Raw genomic sequence first — 25972 nt, forward strand, 5'->3', positions numbered from 1 at the left:
ATAGGAAATAGCAGTTCGACTTTTTTGTAGGATATTACAAAATACATGCATTCTTAAGTAAAAGGACTTTTTTGAGTAATCAGTTTATCATAAGTGATATTGTTAATTTCATTTCAATCATCAAAATAAATGATTCTGATTTACTTCAGCTCTGACTTGATTGTGGTGGTGGGTCATTAGTAATGGTAACAACATTGGAAATTTCAACTTTACTATTTGCTGGTGAATTGCATGCAGATACACTGATCATTTATCATGAATTGAATATGCATGCTGCTATGCAAAGCATCACAGTAGGATAACTTGAAGCTTGCCTGTTTCACAATCTGTTTGTTTGTTTACACTTTGGTCTGGTTGATTTACTGCGGGAAGAGTCAGGTAGAGTTAAGATGGTAAGATGAGAAATGTTAACTGTTTCTAACATTTGCAGTTCACAGCACCCCCATGGACATGCCCAGTAGAGGAATCAATGAAGATAGAGACAGTGGGATAACAAGATCGGGTAAGAATTAATTGAGTTATCATTTATGGTAGTAATTTTAATGTTGAGTGCTTGTGGCTATCTGTGTAGCTACTATTTACATTGAAATGTCTCAGTTAATGCTACTAATTTTTGAGGGAAGGGGCATTTGCTTAGTTTTTTTAAAAAATCCAAATAAATAACCTTAAAGAAACACAATTATTAAAACTAGTCATTTGATGCTGTGAGTATATTTAGACTAAATTGTATTCTGATATGGCCAAGGTATGCTTCTGATTTGGGCATGACTGTTATAAGCTAGCAGAAATAGTCTGCTGTAAAATATATTAAGCTTTTGAACCATAGAGTATTTAACAATAATGTACCTATGATTTTAAATACCTTTATAAAAGTATTCATTTTTTAACACTGTAACTGCACCCTCCTGACCAAGATATAGGAAAATAATTCAACCGAATTTTCCAAGCTGAATACTTCTAATGTTTATTATTACTCTATAATCAGATACCGACTTGCATCATGTAATAATTGTTGGCCAAGAAAAAGCTGTTGTTGGCATCTCCCAGTATGAACTGACCTCAGTTCATACCCATGAGACTGTAAGAAACACAATTTCTACTGTGTCTTCTCCACTGTCTATTCAGGGACATCCTAACGAGCAGACCAAATTGCTGTGCAAAATGAGTGCCCTGCATTTCATTATGTTCTGGACAATGTGACGACTCTCAATCTGCTTGAACTTTTTGTAATATTTATATTTTAATACATTTATATTTTGTGTTTTATAATGACAAAAAGTTTAAATACTGATTAACCTGTTGAATTCTTGATTTTATTTATTTCCTAAAAAAGGATACTTTTTAGACCTATTCTAGGAAGAGATGAGTAGTAATTTGCATAACATCAAAATGAATGAAAATCACAGACGTATCTTTTTCAAAATGTACAAGCCCACTGTCACATATGTTTAAAATTTATTTTTGACACAGCTTCCCTGAGCAGTCTGCTGATCACACCCTTTCCTTCACCAAGCTCCTCACTTCCAAGTAGTTGTGCAAGCAGTTACCATCGTCGTTGGCGACGCAGTAAGAATACCAGTCTTGAAAATGGAGTTTTTCCTAGGTGGTAAGCCTGAAATTTTTTGATGAAAAAGTCATCTGTTAACTCTCTTTCAACCTTGATGCTTCACAAAATCAATTGGTATTTCAAGTGAAAATTCTGCCTTTGTCTTTCCCATATTACACTCATCTCTAAAGCACTTATCTGGCAGATTGTGAGATGGGTATTGGATAATTTAATGACTCTCATTAGTTCGATCTTGTATTCCAGACTCATTAGTTTAAATCTGCTTCTGAAAAAGAATGGTGGTAATTTTTTTTAAAGTCATTTAAAAATTGGTAACATGCATTACTTGCCACTCATCCATTGGGCAGTACTGATGTGTAAAAGGTAGCAATGCTGCCTCACTTGGATTTAATCCTGTTCTCTGTGCCATCTGTGTGGAGTTTCTGTTCTTGCTGTGATCTGATGCGTTTTTCATGGATAGTTCAATTTTCTGGTTTGAATGACATTTGACTACTACATATTGCTTTAAGTTTGATGGACGGTGTAATCAGTCAGGAGGTATATGGAGGAATTTAAGGTGGAGGGTTATATGGGGGGCAGGGTTTAAGGGTCGGCACAACATTGTGGGCCAAGTAGCCTGTAATACTTGTTCTTTGTTCTTTAATGGTCATATAAGAGAAAATGAAGAGAGCAGTGCAATTCACATTAACAACATTTTATTCTCATTTACTTCTATGACCAGGTTTCAATTTGTTGCTATTACACATTTGATCTTTCCTCTATGTAATCAATTTAAAGGCATCTGTTAAGAAAATCTTCATTGTCTTTCAGGTCAGTCGAGGAGAGTTTTAATATGTCTGATGAAAGCTGTAGTTCAAATCCTTCTATTGTTCGCAAAAAGAAGATTGCTATTGGCATTATATTTTCTCTATCACCGACTGAGGAAGAGAATAATAAGTTTCACGAATTCTTCTTTGCTCATTTCCCTCTATTTGAGAGTCATATGAACAGACTGAAGTTTGCTATTGAGCAGGTACTTGTCTTTCCTCCTCCTGCTAGCTGGGAAGTAGTACCTCATGGATTTATCTGAATCACTTGTTGACCCACTGACATTTTATAGTTTTGTAACATAATAAGTAATGTGGAGGGAAAGGTGTACACCTTTGACAAGAAAAATCCACCTATATGGTATTATGATTAACAAAAACGTTCCTAGTATAAAATTATCAGGGAGGGTGTGAATATAACTTCAGTGTTTTGCAGTGAATGTAATTTCATTTTACAGTTCCAAAAAATACTTTGCACATCGGGCAGGGATGCAAATCACTGTTTCCAGTGTTAGCCTCTGATCTCCTTTGAGACATATCAAGAACTTTAGCCCAATCCTACAGTCAGCTTGTCTCTCCCTTTATGTGAAGAATGAAAGACCTCACGAAACCACCTAAATTCAGTTTTAAGAAATAATTGGAAATGAGTACTTATTCCATTGCAATATGAAGTTTGTTAATTCTTCTCCAGTTCCCCTTTAGTGGGCTTAATATTTGTTTTGGTCACCAAGCTGTTGATAAGCAGAAGCACTGTTTCCAGGTGAGAGACTTGTCGTTTTTTTTTAATGTTTGGATTGGAAGAATTGATGATTTCCTAGTATCCATAGAGAAGTAGTGCAGTTGAATTGGCTACATCTGCACTTCCTGTTAAAACAGATTACCTGAAAACTTCCTGCATATCAAGGTTGGGCTTTCAGACCGCTCAGAGGCCTGCATTAATTTGCAATAAGCTAGAATTAAATCTTGTCCTGAGTGAAATATCTGTCTCTGCTGGCTTCATTGGACAGAGTGTGTAGTCAACTGAGTGGCTTGAAGTATATTGGACTTAATCCATTTTTGTAGGTGCTTCCTCATCATCAGCAGGTTCATAATTTCAAAAATACTTTGATTCTTCCCATTCATTCATTGGAACAATTGCAAACAGTTATCCCTAGAAAACTCGAGTATTATTTTAAGTTTCTTTGTGAGAAGAATAACAGCATGAAATAGTTAAGTATGGTGAACTGCTCCAATCATTGTTCACAAAAACATTGACCAAGGTGAAATAGCTCAATATCCTGTGAATAAATGCTGCCCCAATTAGAGTGTAGAGTGTGGAGAACAATCAGGGAACTGATTCTCTCTGCAATTTTGGCAATAAGCCACTGAGCCAATGTGTCTGGTTTGCAGGTAACCATCCTCACTGGGTGCCAAGTGCCTTTAGCCAAGAGCTGACGTTGCTATAGAGATGCTTTCCTGCCTGTACTGTTCTGTGATAATTTGGTCACAAAATTTAAATATATAGAGTTATTCATACAGTCAAAGAAGCTTCAGCAGCAATCAATTAAATACTGGTTAAAATCAAAAAATTTGATAGGTACTATGATAGCTATTGAGTAGAACTGCATGAAACAAGCATTATTGCACTATAAAAAATGCAGTGTTGAAAGCAGTGTTAATACATTGATCTGAATCCTTGTATTCTCATATAAAGTTATAACCATCTTTAAACATTTTGCAAAGGGTATAATTTGCATGGGTAAACTGTTTGATTTCTTGTTTTTTTTTCAGGCCATGAAAATGAGAAATAGAATTTCTGAGACAAACCAGCGTGTTGTGAGTTCCAATAGAATTGTGGATGCTTTAAATGAATTCAGGTGAATATTTCAATGTTAAATATATTTACCATGCATTTTGAAAGCTTCTGTTGCCTTAGGATCAATGCAGAAGTCTTGCTTTAAGTAAAGATTCCTTTGAAAGTAGCTATTGCAGCATTTTAAAAACTCATTATCTTGATAGAATTAACATTTGAATATTGATTGCCTCTCCAGTTTTTGACTGATGCAGTAAGGGTTCCAGCAAGGCACTCCATTCATAAAGTCAGTGAAGTAGGCAGGGACCAACAGGCGAATAAGCTACTCCATGCATAGTTTGTCATTTTGCAACTTATAATTTGCACTTACTTGTTGTTTTAATTTAACTAAATTAGTTCAATATAATAAGTTGTCTTATGCTTCAAATTGAAAATGTAATAATGAAATTCATTATGATAAATTAATGTTTTGTATCATTGATTTTCTTAAGCTTAATCATATCCATTACCTTAATTCGGAAGAGCTGAATTTTGTTTGGTGTTAGTTAACATTCCAGTTTAGATTTTCAACTGGTGGCAACGTACTAAGGACTGTCTGACAGTAGTTTGACTTTATTGTATTACTCATGTTCTGTTCACAACTACTAATTTTGATGTAGAATATGACATTATCAATAGGTTATTTTATAAAGTGCAAATCAGTTGTAAAAAGCACTTTCATTTTACAATAATCTGGAATGAGACCAAAACGGAGCTTAATAAATAGCTACAGCACTTTCAATTAGGAATGGACATATGAGCTGAGGGTTTTTCTGGGGTCTTGTCCTTCAGTCGGAGGTTACCTAACTGCTGTCACATCTACTGTAGTTACACATGCCTGTTTGTACGTTGCTGCCAATGCTATTTTTAGACAATGAATTGCTGTAGTTCATAACAACTGCCAACTCCCTCTATAACTGGAAATGTTCCTGTGAATTATTTATGAACAGCATTTAAATCAAAAATCTGGCTGTTTGATCAAACATTGGGCTCTGAGAACTGTATAAACTGCTGTAGCAAACAAACATGGAATTAAGTGGAAGAGTTTTTAACTTAACACTATTCTGTTAACATCTTTGTAGACATTAAAATAAGCATCTTCCACTTTGAAGTGAAAGAATTGCAGCAGCTGTGGAGAACGCTAATTTTTTTTTTGGATGCAGACTAAATTGCCCGAGATTTAGATTTCTTCCCAACTGGTCATATGTCTGCTGGTCCAATGCCAGTAGAATTTGATAGCTTTCAGGGGAGGTGTATCAATTGCAGTTTATGCCAGAGGCTGTAAGAATAGAAAGCAGCATGTTGTTCAGTGAAATATAGTCAGCCTTCTAACCACAACAAGTGTATGATATGCTACATATTTGGGCAGTCTTGAATATTGTACAGGAATAACTCACCTTAAGTGACCAGTGTGGATACAGTAATTTTTGTTTAAATATTATGTCTGGAATGAGGAAAAGTGAAATCTGCACAAACTGTCTTTTTAAATTAAAAAAAATTGTTTGATACTTTCAGACCACAAACACATGACCTTTTTTCTCCCATAACTTTATCTCAAATTAGGACAGCGATACATAATCTATATACAATGCCAAGGATTGCAGAGCCAGTATGGTTAACTATGATGTCTGGAGCTCCTGAGAAAAACCTCCTTTGTCAGCAGCTTATGAGAGAATTTGCTTTATTGATGGAACAAGCTTCAAAGAACCAGTTAGTATTGAAAACATTTCATTCCTTTTTTTTGGGCAGGAAAGATGTGATTGTTACTTTCAAACTTAATTAAAATTAAGTTAAACCTAATTATTATCACTTTAAAAGTTTTCTGTTAAATGTTTCCCTTTTATTCTTTCACTTGGATATTTTCTACCATTTCCCTTTTCCTTGTATATATAAAATATTTGTATTAATGGTTTGATTGTAAATACCCGCAATAACTGCCATGAAATGTAGCATAGAACATGGAGAGTATAGCACAGGAATAGGGCCATAGACCCACGATGTTTGATGCCAAATTAATCTAATCCCATCTGTATGCACGTGGTCTTATCTCTGTCTATAAACATGAGGCAGCTTGCAGATGTTGAAAATCCAAGCAGTACGCGCACAATGCTGGAGCAACTCTGTAGGTCAGGCAGCATCGATGGGGAAAAGTAAACAGTTGACATTTCGGGCTGAGACCCTTCAGGACTGAGAAGGAAAAGGGAGAGATGCCAGAATAAAAAGGTGGGGGGAGGGGAAAGGGGCTGACTAGATAGTGATGAGTGAGACCAGGTGGGTGAGAAAGGTGAAGGGCTGGAGGAAGAATCTGACTGGAGCGGAGAATGGACAGTAGGAGAAAGAAGAAGGAAGGGACCCAGAGGGAAGTAATAGGCAGGTGGGAAGAAGTGAAAGGTCAGAGTGGAAAATAGAGGAAGAGGGGAGAGTGGAAATTTGTTCACTGGAAGGAGAAATCAATATTCATGCCGTCAGGTTAGAGGGTACCATGATGGGACATAAGGTCTTAGTCCTCCTCCCTGAAGGAAGCCATATCTTGGTACAAGAGGGCATGGATCGACATGTCGGAATGGGAATTGGAATTAAAATGTTTGGCCGCCGGGAAGTCCCATCTGTGGCGGATGTTGTGGAGGTGCTCGAAGAAGTGGTCCCCCAATTTGCGACAAGTCCCACCAATGTAGAGGAAGCTGCATCAGGAGCACTGGATGCAATAGGTGACCCCAGCAGATTTGTAGGTGAAGTGTTATCTCATCCGGAAGGTCTGTCTGGGGTCCTGTATTGAAGTGAGGAAGGAGTTGTAGAGGCAAGTGTTTCACTTAGGCTGATTGCAGATACTGGAGGGAGACCAGAGGAAGGAATTGCGGAAGGAGCAATCCCTACCGAAATCCCGGGGGTGGGGGTAGATGTGTTTGGTGGTAGGATCCCTTTGGAGGTGGCAGAAGTTGCAGAGAATATGTTGGATGCAGAGGCTAATGGGGTGGTAGTAAGGACAAGAGGGACTCTATCACTGTTACAGCGGCAGGAAGATGGAGTGTGCATGGATCTACGGGAAATGGAGGAGATGTGGGTGAGGGTGGCAACATCAACAATAGAGGGAGGGAAATCTCACTCCTTAAGAAGGATACCTCTGTCCTGGAACGGAAAGCCACATCCTGGGAACAGATGTGGCGGGGGTAAAGAAACTGAGAAAAGGGAATAGCATTTTTACAGGAGATAGGGTGGGAAGATCAGTGGTTGAAATTACCATGGAAATCAGTAGGTTTATAAAAGATGTTCATTGACAGTTTGTTTCCAGATATGGAGACAGAGATGAAGAAGGGGAAGGAGGAGGAGTCAGAAATGTACCAAGCCCTGCCTGTTCATGTGTCTTTCTAAATGCCTATTAAATGCTGCAGTTGCACCTCCCCTGGGAGTACATTCCAGATATCTACCACTCTTTGGAAACATAAAACTTGGCAAACATCCCTTGAACTTTCTCCCTGTCACCTTAAAAAATTGCCCTCTAGTATATGACAATTTCCATCCTGGGAAAAGCCTGTGACTGACTACCCTGTATGTGCCACACAATTATCCAGTCTCCCCTCAACCTCCAACAAGTACAGAGAAAATTATCCCAAATTTGTCCAGTCTCACCATGTACCATAGCTAATGCTCTATAATCCAGGTTTACATCCTGATGAACCTCTTCTGTATCCTCACATTTCTTCCAGTAATGCAGTAAGCAGAGCTGCACAAAATACTCCAAATGTGACTTGGCTGAAGTTTTATATAGCTGTCGTGACTTGTCAACTTTTATACTCTATTCCTTGACTGATGAAGGCAGCCATGCTGTATGCCTTCTTTACCACCCTATCTAATTGTGTTGCTACTTTCAGGAAGCTGTAGACTTTTACCCCAAGACCCCTCTGCACAGCAAAGCACCTAAAGATCCTGCCATTTACTGTATACTTTCTTCTTATACTTTGGTGTAACACCAAAGACTCCATCAAATATCTACAGATGTACCATGGAGAGTATTCTTACTGGTTGCAACAGTGTCTGGTATTGGGAGTACAGTGCACAGGATCGGTAAAAAGCCGCAGGGGGTTGTCATCTCAGCCAGCTCCATTATGGGCACTAGCCTCTTCACTATTGAGGACATCTTTAAAAGGTAATGCCTTAAAAAAGGTGGCATCTATCATTAAGGACCTCTACCACCCAGGACATGACATCTTTCAGTACTACCATCAGGGTGGAGGTACGGGAGCTTGAAGATACACATTCTGCATTTTAGGAATACACTTCTTCCCCACTGTCATCAGATATCTGAAAGGTTCATGAGCACCATTTTGCTCTACTTCTGCACAATTTATTTTTAATATTTAATGTAACTTATTTTTAATGTATTTCACTGTACTGCTGTTGCACTACATCTCTTCTACAAATTTCACAAGTGTTGTCAATGATAATAAATTCTATTCTGATTCTGATTGACTTCCCAAGGTGCAGCTCCTCAAACTTATCTGGACTGATCTTTATCTGCCATTGCTCTGCTCAATTTCTAACTGATCTATATCCAAATGTATCCTTCAGCAATCTTTCTCCTTGTCCACTTTTTTTTTTGTGGATAGTCAGCCAGTCTACATTTTTGTCCATATCAGTTATATATCACAAATAAAAGAAGGTCCAGCACTGGACACAAGCTTCTAGTCAGAGTAACACTTTCTCCTCCAATGCACTCAGCCTTCTGCGGCCAAGTCAATTTGAAATCTCATCTACCAAGTCTCTGAATCCCTTATGCCTTAATCTTCTGGATCAGCCAACCATGAGACGCATTGTGGAATACACTGTCCTACCCTCATCAATCATCTTCTTCACCTCAAAGTTACTCGACAGTAGTACTTATACTTCGATCATCAGGTTTATGTGGCAAAACTTCCCCTGTGCAATGCTTTGCTGAATATCCATGTCCATGCTTTTCCAGATAAGAGTAAATACTGAGAAAGTAGTAGTACTGTAGGAATATCCCTATTGCTTTTCTTTAACAAAGGAATGTCAGTGGCTTTTCACCAGTCCTCTGGTATCTTGCCTTCAGAGGACTTTTATATCCCTCAGGGTGCCTGCAATCTCATCTCTTGCAAATCTCCGTAACCTGTGAGAGATTTCATGAAGAAATGGGGGCTTTCCACTTTTGCATTCTTCAAGACACTCAAGACTTAATAAAAACATTTCCTAGAATATCAGCTTATGTCGTCCTGACCTCATTATTCTCCATGACCTTCTTGATTCAGGGGTCCCAACCTTTTCTATGCCATGGACCCCTACCATTAACCAAAGGGTCCATGGAGCCCAGCTTGGGAACCCATGCCATGGTGATGCTAAGTGCTCATTAGTAGCTCACCCACTTTCTCCAGCTCTGGGTATAAATTCCCTTCTTAGTTTTGAAGTGATCTTGCCATCTGCTTGGCTATTCTTTTGCTTTTAACGTATATATTAAATGCCTTACTTTAATCTTACTCACCATGGATATTACCTACCAGCCTACAGATCTAACCAGCCCACCAGGGATAGAGTCCCCCTGGTCCTCACCTATCATCCTACCAGCCTACAGATCCAACGTATAATCCTCCGTAACTTCCGCCACCTCCTACGGGATCCCACCACCAGCCACATCTTCCCCTCCCCCCACTCTCAGCTTTCCGCAGGGATCGCTCCCTATGCAACTCACTTGTCCATTCATCCTCCCTCCAGGCACTCATCCCTGCAAACGGAAGAAGTGCTACATCTGCCCCAACACTTCTTCCCTCATCACCATCCTAGGCCCCAGACAGTCCTTTCAGGTGAGGCACCACTTCACCTGCGAGTCAACTGGGGTGATATACTATATCCGGTGCTCCCGATGTGGCCATTTATACATTGGGGAGATCAACCGCAGACTGAGAGACCGATTCGCCGAACACCGGTGCTCAGTCCTCCAGCAGTGGCGGGATCTCCCTGTGGCCACACACTTCAATTCCACAGACCACTCCCACTCCGATATGTCTGTCCATGACCTCCTCTACCGTCAAGATGAGGCCAAACACAGGTCGATGGAGCAATCCCTTATCTCCCGCCTAGGTAGCCTGCTACCTGCCAGCATGAACATTCAACTCACAGACCTCCGTTGATACCCCTGCCCTCCCTTTACCCCATCCCTATCTATAATTTTAGTCTGGTTCTCTTTCTCTCTCTTCCCCCCCCCCCCCCACACTATAATCTCCCCCCAGCTCTACCTTTCTTTCTCTTTTATTTCCCATAATTCTCCACCTTCCCCCTAGCCCATTTCCCTCCAGCCTATCACTTCCCAGCTCTCTACTTCATCCCTCCCCCCACTAATTATCCCCCCTCGACCATCCCATGTTACTTCACTCCTGATAAGGGTTTCGGCCCAAAACATTGTTACTACCTCCTCCCATAGATGCTGTCTGGCCTGCTGAGTTCTGCCAGCATTTTGTGTTTTTATTTATTTCCGGCACCTGCAGATTCACTCATGTTGCCTATGGATATTTCCCAGATTCTTTTACCCTTCCTGACTCCCTGTTTAATTTCTCATAAGATTCCTTTTACTTTTTGACTAAATTTGCAACATTGCTTGACATTCAAGTTTTCCTAATCATGCTATTCTTGCTGCCCTTAACAAGAACACTTTGATCCTGAATTCTGACCAGCTGATCTTTCAAATGACTGCCACACGGCAGATGTGAACTTGCCCAATAACAGCAATTTCTAAACTGCACTCTTCAGCTCCTGCCAAATATGATTACCTTCTCCCACTTTAGCACTTTCTCCCAAGGTCCAGTCTTCTCCACATACATAGATACCTTAAAATGTATGGAGTTGCAATCACTCGGAGTGCTTTCCCACACTTATTCTTTTATTCTCCCTGATCAGTAGTGCAACTTCCCTGCATCGTTTGAAATGAGACTGATGAAAGAGAAACTGACTTTTCTCCCCACCTATTACCAGCAAAGTCAGGGAAAGGTGGAAATTTGGTCTTTAACTTGCCACGTTATATCTACAGCTTGACAGAACTGAGGAGTACAACGTGGTGGAGCTTCAGACATGTTTTCATCAGGTCTTGATGAAGTTCGATAGTTCATGTGTAATACTATGGCTTTTTAAAATTACATTTGACTTGTTTGAATCTTTCAAGTTGCATGGCAAAAGCCAATTATATTTTTAAATTAATCTGTGATTCATAGACTGGGGAGGGACTGCACTGTTGTTTCTGCCCTTAGAACTGTTTGGTGATGGAGGATGAGAGAAGAGTGGAAACCAAATTCATTACACAGAGATAAAACTGGATTCTGGTTCAGTCCAATGTCTCATGTTCGTCATCTAGTGGTTACACAAGGAATTGCACCTAAACTATTCAATTCCCCTCCATCTGAAGAAAACAGGAAACTTTGCAAAAAAAAAACTAAATCTTAAATAATGTTATTAAATTTTGATAGCTTTTTAAAAAAATAACAACTGTGTATTATCTGTCCATGGTGCTTTGCTTTTTGTGTACTAACCCACTTCTCAACCATTTTTGAACTTGTCAGAAAGGCACATGATGATCTTATTTTCAAGTGCTCTCTTCTGTCTGATGAAGTGTATCCTAGTTCTCTCAGAGTCAGGTCCATTTTGCTACCCTCCGCAAAATTAAATTTGAATCTCATGGTACATCTAATCTATGGTAGATACATAGGTTAAAATGCATTTTAACCTATGGCTTTGGCAAAAAAAAAGTCTCAATATTTGTCTTGTTGGTTACTGAATAATTCTTGCTATTTTGTTTGCAGCCAAAATGTATTTATTCCTTCCTTTGCACTCCTTGTCATGCTTTTGTGTGTGTGTGTGAGAGAGAGAGAGAGAAAAGGCTCAAGCTTGCTAGCATGAGTGTGTGGGCTATTTTCAGGACAATCAAAGGGCTTCGCAGGGATAAATCCACCTTCCATGAGTAAGGACTAGAGCTTCATGTGGTTGCAGCATTTTTCCTGCCTTTTCCCAATCCTTAAGTTTCACAAGGTGATTGGAGTCCTGGTCATTTCTGAGTGGTTGTCAGTTTTTTGATTCCAAAATATTCGTCTAGTGTCATGCTTGCATATCCGCGTTGCTCTGCAATAATTAAGACAGCTATCGTTGATTGCAAAATTTTATTTTGGATAGTTGATTCTGAATTTCAATAGCACAAGCAAAAAGTTCAGAAGTTCTTCAGCAATATGTCAGTATCTATAAGGCTTCTTGACCATATTTGATCTGGCATCAGGTAAGAAGATGGACAGATTGAAATTTAAACTACTTCTTTTATCACTCACAATGAAATGATGCCATGATATATTTGTTAGGTGTTACATTCCACTTTGTTTTGAGATAAACTGTGTACTTATTAAATGCACAAATTGTATTTGCGTGGATAGACATGATTTATCAAGTTTGCTTAAATGTTTATTTTTGTCTTTAATCAGGTTTCTACCTGCCTTGATTACTGCTGTACTCACAAATCATCTTGCCTGGGTCCCCACTGTTATGCCAAATGATCAACCACCTATTAAAATTTTCTTGGAAAAGCATTCCTCTCAAAGTGTTGATATGCTTTCAAAATCCAACCCCTATAATCCGCTGTGGGCCCAATTAGGTATGTTTTATTTTAAGAGATGTTTTTACAACTGGACAATTACTAAATCCATTTCAGTTGTGCAAGTAACCCACACCACACCAATGTGCTTTAATAAAATCTATTGGAATGCTCAAATATACAATAGATCACATGAATTGTTGAGCTTGAGTTTAATGTCTGTGCCTATCCAAGCTGTCAAAGTTAAGGTGACTGTTTTCCGTTCCTGGCGGTGGGGGGTTATCTCGGCAAGCCTTCTCCTAACAGGTTTGACAGGGTATATACGGAATTTCCCCAGGTCAGGTTGTCTGTAACCTGTGGTCACAATCTCAAAAGCAGCGTACAGCCAAAGAGTACTGCACTGAGAATAAACTTCACTCGGTGTAGTCAGTTTTTAAAATTCTTTATTCCAGAAGACTGTAGGTGCTTACTTGCTAAGTAAGTTCAAAGCCATTTGAATCTTTTTTTTCCAGATATTAAGGGATTAGGGCAGGGGTCGGCAACGTTTACCACTGAAAGAGCCAATATGGACCCATTTCCCACAGAAAAGAAAACACTGGGAGCCACAAAACCCGTTTGACATTTAAAATGAAATAACACTGCATACAACGTTTTTTTTTTGCCTTTATGCTATGTATAAACAAACTATAATGTGTTGCATTTATGAAATTGATGAACTCCTGCAGAGAAAACGAAATTACATTTCTGCATGCAACAAAAACATTTTGAACACCGAAAAAAAGACGTTGGGTTGAAGGTTACTCCATAGGTAGCCTACCTTGGATCGAAGAATTAAAAGAAAGCATGCACTGGCGGGTGTCAGGCATTGGCAGTGGTGATGTATATTAATAGCGATAAAAAACAAACGCAGCGCTAAAATAAAGACACTGCAGTCAAAGATAACTTTATTCGAACTGAACAGCCTTGATTTAAAGCCTCCCTCAACCAGTCCCCGTGGGCGCGGATGCTGCAAAAGACACGTACTCACAAACCCCCGTAGGCTATCTCCCTTAGCCAGAACGGTGGCTAATTGTGAGCCGGTTCGGATGTGCCAGGAAATGGGGTCTCCACAACGTTTTTAGATTGTACAAGATCACCATAATCTTCAAATTTCGAATTACATTTCAAAAACTAACAAACCACGGGGAGCTGCAACACAGAGATCAAAGAGCCGTGGGTTGCCGGCCCTTGGATTAGGGTTTAGTGTTATACTAAGGCAAAATATTAGTGCTCTTAATCCATTTGAAATAGACTTTGAGAATCCAGTTCCTGTGGTTTCACATCCATTGGGAAAACTGCAGTTGGGCTCTGTGTACTTTTTTGGAACTGCATTGAACGGGAGACCACTGGAGAAGTACAAAAGAAAATTTGTTTGGATGCTTAACATAAGGTTATGGAGGGAAATTTATACGAGGGTGATTGATAAGTTCGTGGCCTAAAGTAGGAGTCAATTTTAGAAAACCCAGCACATTTATTTTTCAACATAGTTCCCTCCTACGTTTACACACTTAGTCCAGCAGTCGTGGAGCATACAGACCTTGGACCTCCAGAAAGTGTCTACAGCCGGGGAAATTGATAAATTCGTGGCCTAAGGTAGAAGGAGATGAGTTATACAGCTCTTCTTACATGCATATGCAGTTCAACTCAGAGTGATTATGCAGAAAGTTTGAAGTTAGTAACTAATCAGGTGTGATTGATAAGTTCGTGGCCTAAGAGAGATGGAGATATTAATAACTTCAAACTTTCATCATAATCACTCAGAGTGAACCAATACGTGCATGTAAGGAGAGCTGTATAACTCATCTCCTATCACAGGCCACGAACATATCAATCACCCTTCATATTGTTGTAGAGCCATTCATAGTTTGTTTTGTATTTAGTTTGTGAGGAAGCTCAAGTTCTTTTGCATAGGAAAATAATTCTGTTTCAAAGCGTCGGTTTACCTTCATCTTCATACAACCATCAAAAATATTCTCTTCTAATATTAACCATTTGATTTTTGACAGTTGATCTGCATGGTGCAATAGGTTCTCCTGTGCGATTAGCCCGGACAGTGGTGGTTGGCAAGCGGCAAGAACTGGTCCAGCGTCTACTGCACTTCCTCACCTACTTCATTCGATGCTCAGAGCTGCAGGAAACCCAGCTAGTGGTGGAGGGGGATGGTGATTCTGAAATGACTGAGTCAGTGATGACCACATCCCTTGAGAAAGGAGAGGTAGAAGAGTCCGAGTATGTCGTGGTTACAATTCACCGAAATAAAAGCTTCCATTTTCCAACCATTTTACAAAATCAGAATATTCTTTCAGAGAACAGCACTGTTGGTATCCAGAGTGAGAAATGCCCCCTTCATCCTAGGAAAGGACAGCAAGGTGATAACAGGCAGAAGGAGGCAAGTGGTTCAAATGTTGCATTGGTACAGTCTCACAGGAACTTGTGGGAAACCAATTGTGGTCCAAGCAGCTGTACTGCAAATCTGCCAGCCCTTTGTAGGGAAGATGCCATCAAGCCGTACAAAGAAAGCATACACACTGTGCCGGAAGCCAAGACCGAAACATTGCTCTCTGTCAGATCTGCTGCTGTAGACCAAAGCCACATCGTAGAACCGGTAATTGAAAAACAGCCTCCTGATAAACAGTTGCCTCCTTCCATTCCTTGTAGTGAAAATCATCTCCAAAATTGTCCCACTTCAATGCAAAAAGTTACTTTTCAGATTGGTGAATCACTCTCGCCTGACTCTGATACGGAAACCAAGAGAAAAGAGACCAATGAGGCACTACAAAAGGGCATTGGGGAGCTTAAAAAAAGAGCACAAGAAGACTTACTGAACAAACCTTTGGGCCAAAGCAAAACAAATCGGATAAAGGAAACATTGTCCAGTGCACACAATTATGAATGGGATGCTTCACATGAAGGAAGCTTGAGTCTATTTGATGAGTATTTTAATGAAGGCAACTTAATAGAAGCAAAGACCATCGATGATCTTCCGAAAGAAGATTTGCAAGTCGAACAGCAGAATATTTTGGATCTGGGGCTTGGTATTCAGGACAATGACCAGCAATATGGCATGAATGGAAGCAGTTGCATTTGCACTTGTAAAGTGTATGTAACAGATTTAGAATCACATTCACTCAGTTCTGCTGAGCAGAACACCAGAGACAAGGCCTCCCTTCTTAATCACTCTGCAGAAGATTATCCACAGAAAAAACCACCACCTGTGATTGAGTGGGATATTCCCAGAAATGAAAGCTCAGATAGTGCCTTGGGTGACAGTGAGAATGAAGACGCAGGGCATGAATTGTCCAGACATAATTACTACAGTACAGAGCAGGATGACTGGCTGGAACAGATACCTTTTCCTGGGTAAGAGCAAATATTTTGTACCAAGCAAGAAAATCTTGCAATATATTAATTTGTGAATTTTCTGTGACATATGTACAAACTATCAAATGAGATTACTTTTGTTGAGTTACATTATTCAGGAAAGTTGACATGAATTTGAAATTGGATGTTTTGCTTGAGTGACAAGGACATGGTGAGTTGGGGATGACTCATCCATTGGGAAACTTGCTAGAAGCCCTCTGAATATATGCAACACACTGTTCACATCTAAGACAGACAGAATATATTACATCTTTATCCTCCCCACCCCCTCCAATCACCTATTCTGGTTGGAAGTTCAAACTTCAGGATTGGTTGTAATGATAAAGAAGGCAACCTTCGCCCATGTAGCCTTGCAGTGAGTGACATGCTGCTCTTGGGAGATAGTGCAAAGAAAGAAAATGAATTAATTTATTTAAAAACAAATTGTGAATAAAATCATAATTGCTAAAGCAGATTAAGCTGAATTCACCCTGTCACTGCTTGATAGACAAGTACTGATCTAGTGTTGCAGCATATTTCTCACAGAATCAGTGTAGTGGATTGACTGTGTGATTACGTCAGTGCTTTTATGTTTGACTTTACCATGCCCCTTCCCAAAATGGTTTGGTTACCTCCTGTTTTAAACATGCAACAATTGTCTACACATGGCAGTTCTACAAATGTGTAGACATTAATTGAAAGTACTGGCATTGTTTCAGTTCAGAAAGTGGATTCAGAATATGAAATTTCTCTGTAGTGAAGGATGGTAATTTTATTGTTGGAACAATAGCAGCTATAAATATAGATATGAAATTTTATAATGGGGAATGATTGATACGATTGTGATGTTGCAACAGGCAATCAAGCAGTGGATGCAAGAGTTTATTTCATGTGAGGCAAAGTTCACTTTCTGCATTTTCAGCAAAAATTATTATTGCTACTACATAAGAATGTTGGTAGGCTTCAAAGAATGATTCTCACTTTCAAACGCAACCTTAGTCAGTGTTTAAAAATTCAGGACCGGAAGTAGTTTATTATATATACATGTGACTACAGAATAGCTCTTTATTGGCTGTAGAGGGTGTAGTTCAGAATCCTGATGGGAAAAATATCATCAGTATACAAAACATTATTTAGATTGGGTCTGTCTTGTAAATTGACATTTGCTGCCTGAGACTGGAGGGTGAACTTGGCTCTGCAAATTACATGTTGAACTTTCGTCTTCTACATGATGTATAAGATTAGGAATCATTTATTATTTATAGTTTTCCACTTTCATTTTTGCTGCTGCTGTCAAGCGCATTCTGTTGTTTCAATGACTAACGTAACAAAAAAAAGTTGCAGTTCTGTAACTTAAATGTTTGTAGGATTTGCTGTTTTTAATGGAAACTCTGCAGTATATCTGTCCAATAACTGAGCACAGAATGTTCTATATAGCGTACTTTTAGAAATTGGACGGGAAAGAGAGTTTCTTGGGTGTCTTATGTCTCAAAACACCCTCAAGTAGATCAATCATATTAATGAAACATTTCCTAATAAAAACAAATCATAGCTGTGCATTTAAAATTCCTTTGGAGCAACATACACAAAATGCTGTAGAAACTCAGCAGACTAGGCAGTGGGGGTGGGGGGGGAGTACAGTTGACATTTCGTGCTGAAACGTCAACTGTACTTCTTTCCATAGATGCTGCCTGGCCTGCTGAGTTTCTCCAGCATTTTGAGTGTGTTGCTTGGATTTCCGGCATCTGCAGATTTTCTCTTGTTTATGAAAATTCCCTTGGGCAGGGACGGGGTGAAATTCTGTTAATGATTTACAAATCAGTTTCTGAACGGAACAGGAATACTATGAAGTACTTAGGTCAGTTGAGGACAGATGAATTTCAGTTTATCATTCAACCATTTCACTACCTTGCTAACCTTGCTGTTGAGTTAATTTTAAAACTTTTGGCACGTGGTTTGATCCTCCATGAATTATAAAGACCCTGTAAATGTTTTTTTTAAAGTAAAACTTAAGCACAGGCTTTATTCTTTGTTATACCCAGAATTCTGGATATGATAAACCTGTGAATTGACAACTGCATTAAATCCATGAAATAGGAGTCACTTTTCATTCTGAATGAATGACACAGATACCTCCAGGTTCGAAGCAGAATCAACAGTTCAATAGTTAATCGGTTGTATATAACAAAATTATCTTACCAGAGTAGTTAATTAATTCTTAATCGTGAATAGAGAAACTTAAAGGATTAACCTGGTTATATATTTATATATCTCCATTATAATAGTTATGCTGTAGATCCTTGTTTGTCTCCAAAGTATCTCCAGTCACATCCTGTTTCTTACAATGTAGGTTTCTGCTTCAGAAAGAAGTAAACTTCAGCAATTGCTTAACTTTTTTACCTACACAGTGGCCACTATTACATTGAAGAAGTACCTTATAAAGTGGCTGCTGAGTGTATTTCCATATATTCATGAATTTCTGCTGCTGTAGGGCGTCCACTTCAAGATTTGATGTGTGTTCAGAGATGCTCTTCTGCACATTATTGTTGTAATGCATCGTTATTTGATTTACTGCCACCTTGAACCAGTCTGGCCATTCTCATCCCACCCCTCTCATGAACAAGGTGTTCTTGCCTACAGAACTGCTGCTCACTGGATTTTTCTTCACATCATTCTTTGTAAACAATAGAAACTGTTGTGCATGAAAATTCCAGGAGATTAACAATTTCTGAGATACTCAAGCTACCCCATCAGGCACCAAGAGTCATTCCACAGTCAGTCACTTAAATCGCATTTCATCCCCATTACGACATTTGACCTGAGCAACAACTGAACCTCCTGACCATGTCTGCATGCTCTTGTGCTTTCCATTTCTGCCTCATGATTGACTGATTAGATATTTACATAAACAGGTGTACCCAATCAAGTGAACACTATGTGCCTATATCCCTGCTTTAATATTTACATTGTGGGTCCTTGTTTGACTGCAGTGTCTCCACTCACATTGGGCTACTCACAACATGGGTTTCAGCTTCAGAAACAAGAAAGCAAATACAATGTAAAAAGAAACATGAAAGCAAATTTCAAGAGATCAAAGTTCAAATAAATTTATTGTCAAAGTACATGTATGTCACCATATAGAACCCTGAGGTTCATTGTTCTTGTGGATATTATAAATTAATACAAAGAAACACAATACAATCAACGAAAGACTGTGCACAATTAGACAAAAGAACTAATGTGCAAAAGATAATCTGAGCAAATACAAAAAGAAAGAAAAAAAGTAAACATAATGATAAAAATAAACAGACAATAAATGTTGAGAAAGAGAGATAAAGAGTCCTTGAAAGTGAGTCCATAGGTTGTGGGAACAGTTTACTGTGGAGTGAGTCAAGTTATCTCCTCTGGTTCAAGAGCCTGATGGTTGAGGGGTAATAACTGTTCCTGAGCCTGGAGATGTGAGTCTTGAGGGTCCTGTACCCACCTCCCTAATGGCAACAGCAAGAAGAGAGCATGGCCTGGATAGTGGGGGTCCTTGATGTTGGATTTTCCACGATGGTGCTCCATGTAGATGTACTCAGTGGTGATCAGCTGCTTAACTTTTTACCGAAACCTGATTGTTCTTTAATTGTTCTTTTCCCTCCCTATAGATCAAATGCAATTGAAATAAACTGCAACAAACCCAGCATAGCAAATTTTGGAAGGTCTCTTTTCGGTGGTTATTGCCCTCATTATGTATCAGACTTTGTTTTGCATGGAACAGGCAGTGATGAGAGATTAAAGCAGTGTTTGCCCTCAGATCTAACACATGCTGTTCAGGTATGTCATCCATGATGCTGCTCACTTTCTTTTACAATGTCCAAAATAGTTTTTTTTTTAATGGAAAAGATCTATCACTGACACTGTTATAGCAAGCCACTATTAATTCACATTAATAAATCACCATAAGATACAAGAGCAAAATTAGGCCAGTTGGCCCAATGAGTCTTCACTTGGATTTCATCATAGCTGATCCATTTCCCTCTCAGCCCCCCTGCTTTTTTCCCCCATAACCCTTCATGTACTAAATAATGAAGAATCTCTCAACCTTTGCTTTAAGTATGCCCAATGACAGCCTCTACAGCCTCCTGTGGCAATAATTTACACAGATTCACAGATTCCTTTCCTGTCCATATACCTATCCAATTTTACTTTAAATGACAATACCAAACCTGCCTCTACCACTTCTACTGGAAGCTCGTTCCACACAGTTATCACTCTCTGAGTAAAGAAATTCCCCCTCATGTTACCCTTAAACTTTTGCCCCCTAACTCTCAACTCGTATCCTCTTGTTTGAATCTCCCCTACTCTCAATGGAAAAAGCCTATCCACATCAACTCTATCTCCCGCTCATAATTTTAAATAACCTCTATCAAGTCCCCCCCTCAACCTTCTACGCTCCAAAGAGTAAAGATCTAACTTGTTCAACCTTTCCCTGTAACTTAGATGCTGAAACCCAGGTAACATTCTAGTAAATCTTCTCTGTACTCTCTCTATTTTGTTAATATCTTTCCTATAATTTGGTGACCAGAACTGTACACAATACTCCAAATTCGGCCTTACCAATGCCTTGTACAATTTTAATATTACATCCCAACTCCTATACTCAATGCTGTGATTTATAAAGGCCCTCATACCAAAAGCTTTCTTCACCACCCTATCCACATGAGATTCCACCTTCAGGGAACTATGCATCATTATTCCTAGATCACTCTGTTCTACTGCATTCTTCAATGCCCTACCATTTACCATGTATGTCCTATTTGGATTATTCCTACCAAAATGTAGCATCTCACACTTAACAGCATTAAACTCCATCTGCCATCATTCAGCCCATTCTTCTAACTGGCCTAAATCTCTCTGCAAGCTTTGAAAACCTACTTCATTATCCACAATGCCACCTACCTTAGTATCATCTGCATACTTACTAATCCAATTTACCACCCCATCATCCAGATCATTAATGTATATGACAAACAACATTGGACCCAGTACAGATCCCTGAGGCACATCACTAGTCACTGGCCTCCAACCTGACAAACAGTTATCCACCAGTACTCTCTGGCATCTCCCATCCAGCCACTGTTGAATCCATTTGATAGGTTTCAATGGGACCCCCACCCCTCATTCTTCTGAATTCCACTGAGTACAACTCAACCTGGAAATTAACCTTTTGGGAATCCTGTTCAAGGACTCCCAATTCCCTCTGCACCACAGATTTTTGTATTTTCTCTCCATTTAGAAAATTGTCTATGCTTTAATATCTTCTACCAAAGTGCATCAGCATACATTTCCTGATATTGTGTTCCATCTGCCACTACTTTGCCCATTCTCCTAATCTGTCTAATTCCTTCTGCAGCCTCTCTGTTTCCTCAACATTTCCTGTCCCTCCACCTAACTTTGTATCACCCACAAACTTGGCCACAAAACCATCAATTCCATTATCCAAACATTTGACATATAATGTAAAAAGAGTATGTCCCAACACAGACACTTGTGGAACACCACTAGTCACTGGCAACCAACCAGAAAGGGCTCTCTTTTTTCCCATTCATTATCTCCTACCATTCAGCTAATGTTCTGTCCATGCTTGAAGCTTTCCTGTAATATCGTAGGCTCATAGTTTGTTAAGCAGCCTCATGTGGCACCTTCTCAAAGGCCTTCTGAAAATAAAAGTACGCAACATCTACCAATTCTCCTTTGTCTATCTTGGTAGTTATTTCTCCAAAGAATTCCAAAGGATTTGTCAGGCAGGATTTCCCCTTGATGAAAAAATGCTGACTACAGCCTATTTTATCTATGTGCATCCAAGTACCCTGAGACCTCATCCTTAATAATCGATTCCAACTTCTTCCCAACCATTCAGGTCAGACTAACTGACCTATAGTTTCCATTCTTCTGCATCTCTCCCTTCTTGAAGAGAGGGGTGACATTTGTAATTTTCCAGTCCTTTGCAACCATGCCAGAATCTATTGATTCTTGAAAGACCATCACTAATGCTTCCACAATCTCTTCAGCCACCTCTTTCAGAATGCCAGGGTGCACACCATCTCGTCCAGGTGATATAATTACCTTTAGACCTTTCAACTTCCCAAGTACCTCCTCTCTAGTAGTGGCAATTGCACTCACTTCTGCCCCCGACACTCCTGAACTTCCACCATACTGCTAGTGTCTTCCACGGTGAAGACTGATGCAAAATACGTATTCAGTTTGTCTGTCATTTCCTTGTACCCCATTACTACCTCTTCAGCTTCATTTCCCAGCAGTCCGATACCTACTCTCGTCACTCTTTTCCTATTTATGTATCTGAAGGAACTTTTTGTATTGGCTAGCTTACTTTCATCTTCCATCTTTACTGCCTTTATGACTTTTTTTTATTTCCCTTCTGTTGGTTTTAAAAAGCTTCCCAGTCTTCTAGTTTCCCTTTAATTTTGTCCTCCCTTGGGCTTTTATGTTGGTTTTGACTTCCCTTGTCAGCCACTATTGCATCATCCTGCCTTTAGAAAATTTCTTCTTTTGGATGGATCCATCCTGTGAATTGCTCCCAGAAACTTGGCCATTGCCGCCATCCCTGCTGGTGACCCCTTGCGATCAACTTTGGTCACCATTTCCCTCAAGCCTCTGTAATTCCCTTTACTCTCCTGTAATACTGATACATCTGACTTTAGCTTCTCTCACTGAAATTTTGGGGTGAATTTTATGATCACTTTCCCTGAAGGGTTCTTTTACCTTAAGCTCTCTAATTCTGATTCATTGCACAGCCCCAGTCCAGAATACTTGATCCCCAAGTGAGCTGAACTACGAGCTGCTTTAAAAAGCTATCTTGGGATCCAGCACCAACCAAAATTTCCCAATCTACCTGTATATTGAAATACTCCGTGACTATTGCTCTTTTGACATGCAGTTTCTGTTTCCCATTGTAATTTGTAGCCCACATCCTTGCTACTATTTGCAGGCCTGTATCTTATCTCCCATCAGGGGCTTTTTATCTTTGCTGTTTCTTAACTCTATCCATAATGATTCTACACCTTCCCATCCTTTGTCACCGCTTTCTAAGGATTTGATTTCATTTTTACCAAAAGAGCCACCCCACCCATTCTGCCTACCTGCTTGACCTTTCGATCCAGTGTGTATCCTTGGATATTAAGCTCCCAGCTATAAACTACTTTCAGCCACAAGTCAGTGACGTCCACAACGACATATATGCCAATCTTTAACCGCGCTACAAGTTTATCTGCTTTATTCCCATGTACTGCATGTATTCAAATATAACACCTTCAGTCCCGTATTTACCTCTCTGGATTTTGTGCACCTTTTACTTTGCAACTCATCCCATTGGCTGCAGTTTTGCCCTATCATCACCCTCTCCTTACAGTGTCACTACACTTTGCCTCTGTTTGTAAACCTACTGCCTCATTCTCAGCCCTTTCGCTCTGGGTCCCATCCTCCTGCTAAATTAGTTTAAACCCTGCCAAACAGCTCTAGCAAACCTGCCCACAAGGATATTGGTTGCCCTCAGGTTCAGGTGTAGCATGTCCCTTTTTACAGTTCATACCTTTAGCAGAAAAGATCTCAATGATCCATAAATCTGAACCCCTACCACCTGCACCAGTTCCTCAGCTATGCATTCATCTGCCAATTGTGCCTCTTTTTGACCTTATTGGTGCGTAGCACAGGCAGAAATCCAGAAAATACTACTCTGTCAGCCCTGCTTTTCAGCTAACTCCCTAAAATCACTCGTCAGGACATCCTTGCCTTTCCTACCAATGTCATTGGTGCCAGCATGTACCAAGACTTCTGCACTCTTCCCCTTTAGAATGCTGTGGATCCAATCCGATGCATCCCCCTGACCCCAGCATCTTGGAGGCAACATACCATCAGGGTATCTCTCCACAAAATATCATCTCTTTTCCTCTAACTGTGGTAACTCCAATCACTGCTGTAGTCCTCTTCACCTCTTCTCATCTGAGTCACAGCACCAGACTCAGTACTAGAGACCTATTCACTGCAGCTCCCCTTGGTAGGTTGTCCCCCTCAACAGTATCCAAAATGGTACACTTTATTTTGAGGGGAATAGCCACAGGGGTACTCTGCACTGGCTGCCCATTTCCCTTCCTTCTCCTGACAGTCACACAGTTACCTGCCTCCTGCAGCCTAGGGGTGACTATCTCCCTGTAGCTCCTAACTATCACTTCCTCAGTCTCCCCTATAAGCTAAAGGCCATCGAGCTGCAGCTTGATGCACCTGATGCAGATGTGGTTATCGGAGAGGCTGGAGGTTTTCCAGAGTTCCCACATCTCACACTAAGAACACTATATATAGATCACCCCTTAGCTCCTTATGTTCCAAAGAGAATGAACCCAGCCTATTCAATCTCTCCATATAATTACTGTCCCACATTCCAGGTAACATCCTGGTGAATTTTCTTTACATCTATTGCTACTACACCCTTTCTGTAGCGTGGTGGCCAGAACTACGTTCATTAACCCAAGCACTGTTGAGTACGTGTGTTGTGCTCAATGCTTTGGCCATGAAGGCAAGCATTTCAGTGCTGCTTGTGCTGCTTTTGCTGCCCTATCCATCAGTGTCACCACATTCAACAAGCCATGGACTTGCACCATGAGATGCCTTTTCAATCAAGTTCCTCAAGGTCCCTGCCATTTACTGTGTGTCCTATCAGAATTTGCCATCTATAACATAATTAAATTGTTCGGCTGTTTCAAGTAGCAGCCAAAAATGAGCCCCATAGTTTAAAGGTTTCACTTAACATCACAAGAGGTACGATCAATAGATTCTATGACAAGAGAAACAGTGGTTTAAATTTGCCTCTTTCCTAAATTTTCACTTTCTGGTCTTTGACCTGAAACATTTACTCTGTTTTTGTCTTCACTGCCCAAGTTGCTGAGTATTTCCAACATTTTCAGTAGGTACATTTAATATCAAAGAAATGTAACCAATACACATCCTGAAGTTCTTTTTCTTCACAAACATCCACAAGAACAGGAGTGCACCAAAGAATGAATGACAGTTAAATGTTAGAATTCCAAAGCCCACACCCCAACTCCCCCCTCCCACACACAAGCAGCAGCAAAACAACGACCCTCCCCCCCCCAGCAAAAAAGCATCTACACCCTCCATCGAGCACTCAAGCATGCAGCAAAGCATCAACAAAGACACAGACTTGCAGTACCCCAAAGACTACTCGTTCACCCGGTAATTTGACATACCATAGGCTTGCTCTCTCTCCCTAATGAGGGAAAAAGGCAAGTCCCTGTTTCACAGCGAGAGAGGAGACATAACAAACAACTTGCCGATTTATGGTGTTAATCTGTTGCGTTGCTTTTTCCGAGCTCTGTGCCCAAAGAACTCAGGTCTCTGGACATGCAGCCAGCTTGCTGCTTTTCAATCTTCCATGTAATCCCACGTCATATCAGGCCATTCAGTTTCCATTTCCATCATCTGCAGTATTTTTATTTCCAAAGGACAACAAATCTTTTCCATTTCAAATGTGCTAGCTTCATGTGGCTTTTATTGATATGAGATTCCAGATAATTTATCTGAGCTTCCAGGTTAAGGCAACACCAAACCTGTAAATCTGCTGGGGTCTTCTGTTGTGTCTGATGCTCCCATTGCAGCCTCCTCTTCATTGGTGAAACCTGCAGTAAATTGGGGGATTACTCTGTCAAGCATTTCCACTTCATCTGCCACAAGTGGAACTATCCAGTAGCAAAGCATTTTAATTTTAATTCCAATTC

The 25972-nt window shown here is 39.9% G+C and overlaps 1 protein-coding gene across 3 annotated transcripts in view; it reads left to right on the forward strand.

Annotated features, from left to right (window-relative positions):
* Positions 1–25972, forward strand: part of fnip1 (folliculin interacting protein 1) — a 99148-nt gene that overhangs the window by 65809 nt on the left and 7367 nt on the right. For all 3 annotated transcript variants that reach the window (XM_059990599.1, XM_059990601.1, XM_059990600.1), the window contains 8 exons: positions 431–502; positions 1471–1606; positions 2378–2579; positions 4144–4229; positions 5768–5914; positions 12670–12839; positions 14825–16178; positions 19829–19997. In XM_059990599.1, coding sequence (XP_059846582.1) covers positions 431–502; positions 1471–1606; positions 2378–2579; positions 4144–4229; positions 5768–5914; positions 12670–12839; positions 14825–16178; positions 19829–19997 — 2336 coding nt within the window. The remainder of the gene's footprint in view (positions 1–430; positions 503–1470; positions 1607–2377; positions 2580–4143; positions 4230–5767; positions 5915–12669; positions 12840–14824; positions 16179–19828; positions 19998–25972) is intronic.

Source organism: Hypanus sabinus, chromosome 15 (assembly GCF_030144855.1).
Source record: "Hypanus sabinus isolate sHypSab1 chromosome 15, sHypSab1.hap1, whole genome shotgun sequence".
In the NCBI taxonomy this organism is placed as follows: domain Eukaryota; kingdom Metazoa; phylum Chordata; class Chondrichthyes; order Myliobatiformes; family Dasyatidae; genus Hypanus; species Hypanus sabinus.